This window comes from Bidens hawaiensis, unplaced genomic scaffold (assembly GCF_021521415.1).
Source record: "Bidens hawaiensis isolate Kalapana, Puna unplaced genomic scaffold, B.hawaiensis_p1.1 tig00034975_1, whole genome shotgun sequence".
NCBI classification, from domain to species: domain Eukaryota; kingdom Viridiplantae; phylum Streptophyta; class Magnoliopsida; order Asterales; family Asteraceae; genus Bidens; species Bidens hawaiensis.
In genome coordinates, this window is record NW_027496058.1 from 207032 (window position 1) to 208717 (window position 1686).

Sequence of the window (1686 nt, forward strand, 5' to 3'; positions counted from 1 at the left end):
TTAATGTCAAGTGACCATGTTGTTGGCACAGGCCCTTTGTTGCAGCAATTAACACAGCAATAGAACACAGCGTTCGACTCTTTTGATTAACTGAAAACTGAGAAAACAGTAAACAAAGAACATACGACTCTTTCCTAACCCTAGCTGCTGGAATATATAGGCCCATTCATACACACACGTAGCATAAACATGTTGAATAGCCCACGACTAAAAACTGAAAACATGACCCACTACTGTAACCTACTACTTTTAACATAACAAACATGTGACTAAATAAATAACTTCCTAAACACTTGACCCTTTAAACTTGAATTTCTTGCTGACCCGTATCCGACCCGGTTTGACCCGTCAAGATTAACCCAACATTCAGCCCTTAATCTTGACGTCTTGGCCTGCATATTCAAAGAAGTGTTGGTTCTTCCTCTTCGATCAAGTTTGCTTCATTATCCTTGTCTTCCCATTTGGTGCATTCATACCCGAAATGCCCAAATTCTCCACACTCAAAACAACGAAACTTACTCTTGTCACCGCGACCCGAGCCGCCTCTTCCACGTCCTCTACCACGACCCCTTCCACGGCCTCTTTCACCTCTACCTTGCTCATTTGAACCCGAAAGCAACAACTGTCCTTGATTTTCTTCCTTTTCTTCATGACTTTGAATGCGTTCTTCATACGCTCTTAGTCTTCCAACAACTTCTTCAAAACTCATGGTTTCAATATCAGAATATTGCTCAATAGGGGCTACAATTGGTAGGAACTTCTTTGGCATCGAGGTAAGAAACTTTCTTACGATTACTTCTTCTTCAAGATTTGAACCGAGGCTTTTGAACTTAGCTATTATAGCACTAATATTGCTCGAGAAATCATTGATAGTCTCGTTCTCCTTCATCTTCAACATCTCCAATTCTGTCCTTAGAGATTGCAGCCTTGCTTTTTGAACTCGGTCGGCTCCTAAATACCGAACCCGAATTGCTTCCCAAACATCTTTTGCATCCTTATGTTTGGCAACTTGTTGGAGGATATCTTCCGGTAAGGTTTGAAAGATAATTGCTTTCGTGGTGTAATTCTTTCTCTCTTCCACAGTTGCTCCGGTTACGGGATCCACCGCATCCCATAAACCGTATGCCCTAAGGACCGTCTCAACCAAAATGACCATGACGTGTAGTTAGTTTCAGTCAATTTGGGACATTGAAGTGGTACGTTACCTTGCTCACGAACCGCCAACGGACCTGCGTTTCCTGCCATTCTTTCTTCTTGATTTTTTTTCTCGGTCTTCTTTCTTGCTGGTCTATCTTTCTCCTTCTCTTTCTTGCTGATAGATCAACTTCGTTCTTCTCTTTCTTCTTTCTACTTTCTTCTTTCTTACGATTTCTTACATGTAAATCGCCTGACTTCCTTCAAACGGATGAAACCTTAGGCCCTCTGATACCAATTGTTGGCACAGGCCCTTTTTGCAGCAATTAACACAGCAATAGAACACAACGTTCGACTCTTTTGATTACTGAAAACTGAGAAAACAGTAAACAAAGAACATACGACTCTTTCCTAACCCTAGCTGCTGGAATATATAGGCCCATTCTTACACACACGTAGCATAAACGTGTTGAATAGCCCATGACTAAAAACTGAAAACATGACCCACTACTGTAACCCACTACTTTAACATAACAAACATGTGACTAAATA

General features: G+C 41.2%; 1 protein-coding gene across 1 annotated transcript; it reads right to left on the reverse strand.

Moving 5' to 3' along the window:
* Positions 1 to 400: 400 nt before the first annotated feature.
* LOC143586777 (uncharacterized) lies at positions 401 to 1156 on the reverse strand. The gene has a single exon (XM_077068256.1). The coding sequence runs from the start codon at positions 1154 to 1156 to the stop codon at positions 401 to 403; it is 756 nt and encodes a 251-aa protein (XP_076924371.1).
* Between the last annotated feature and the right edge of the window lie 530 nt (positions 1157 to 1686).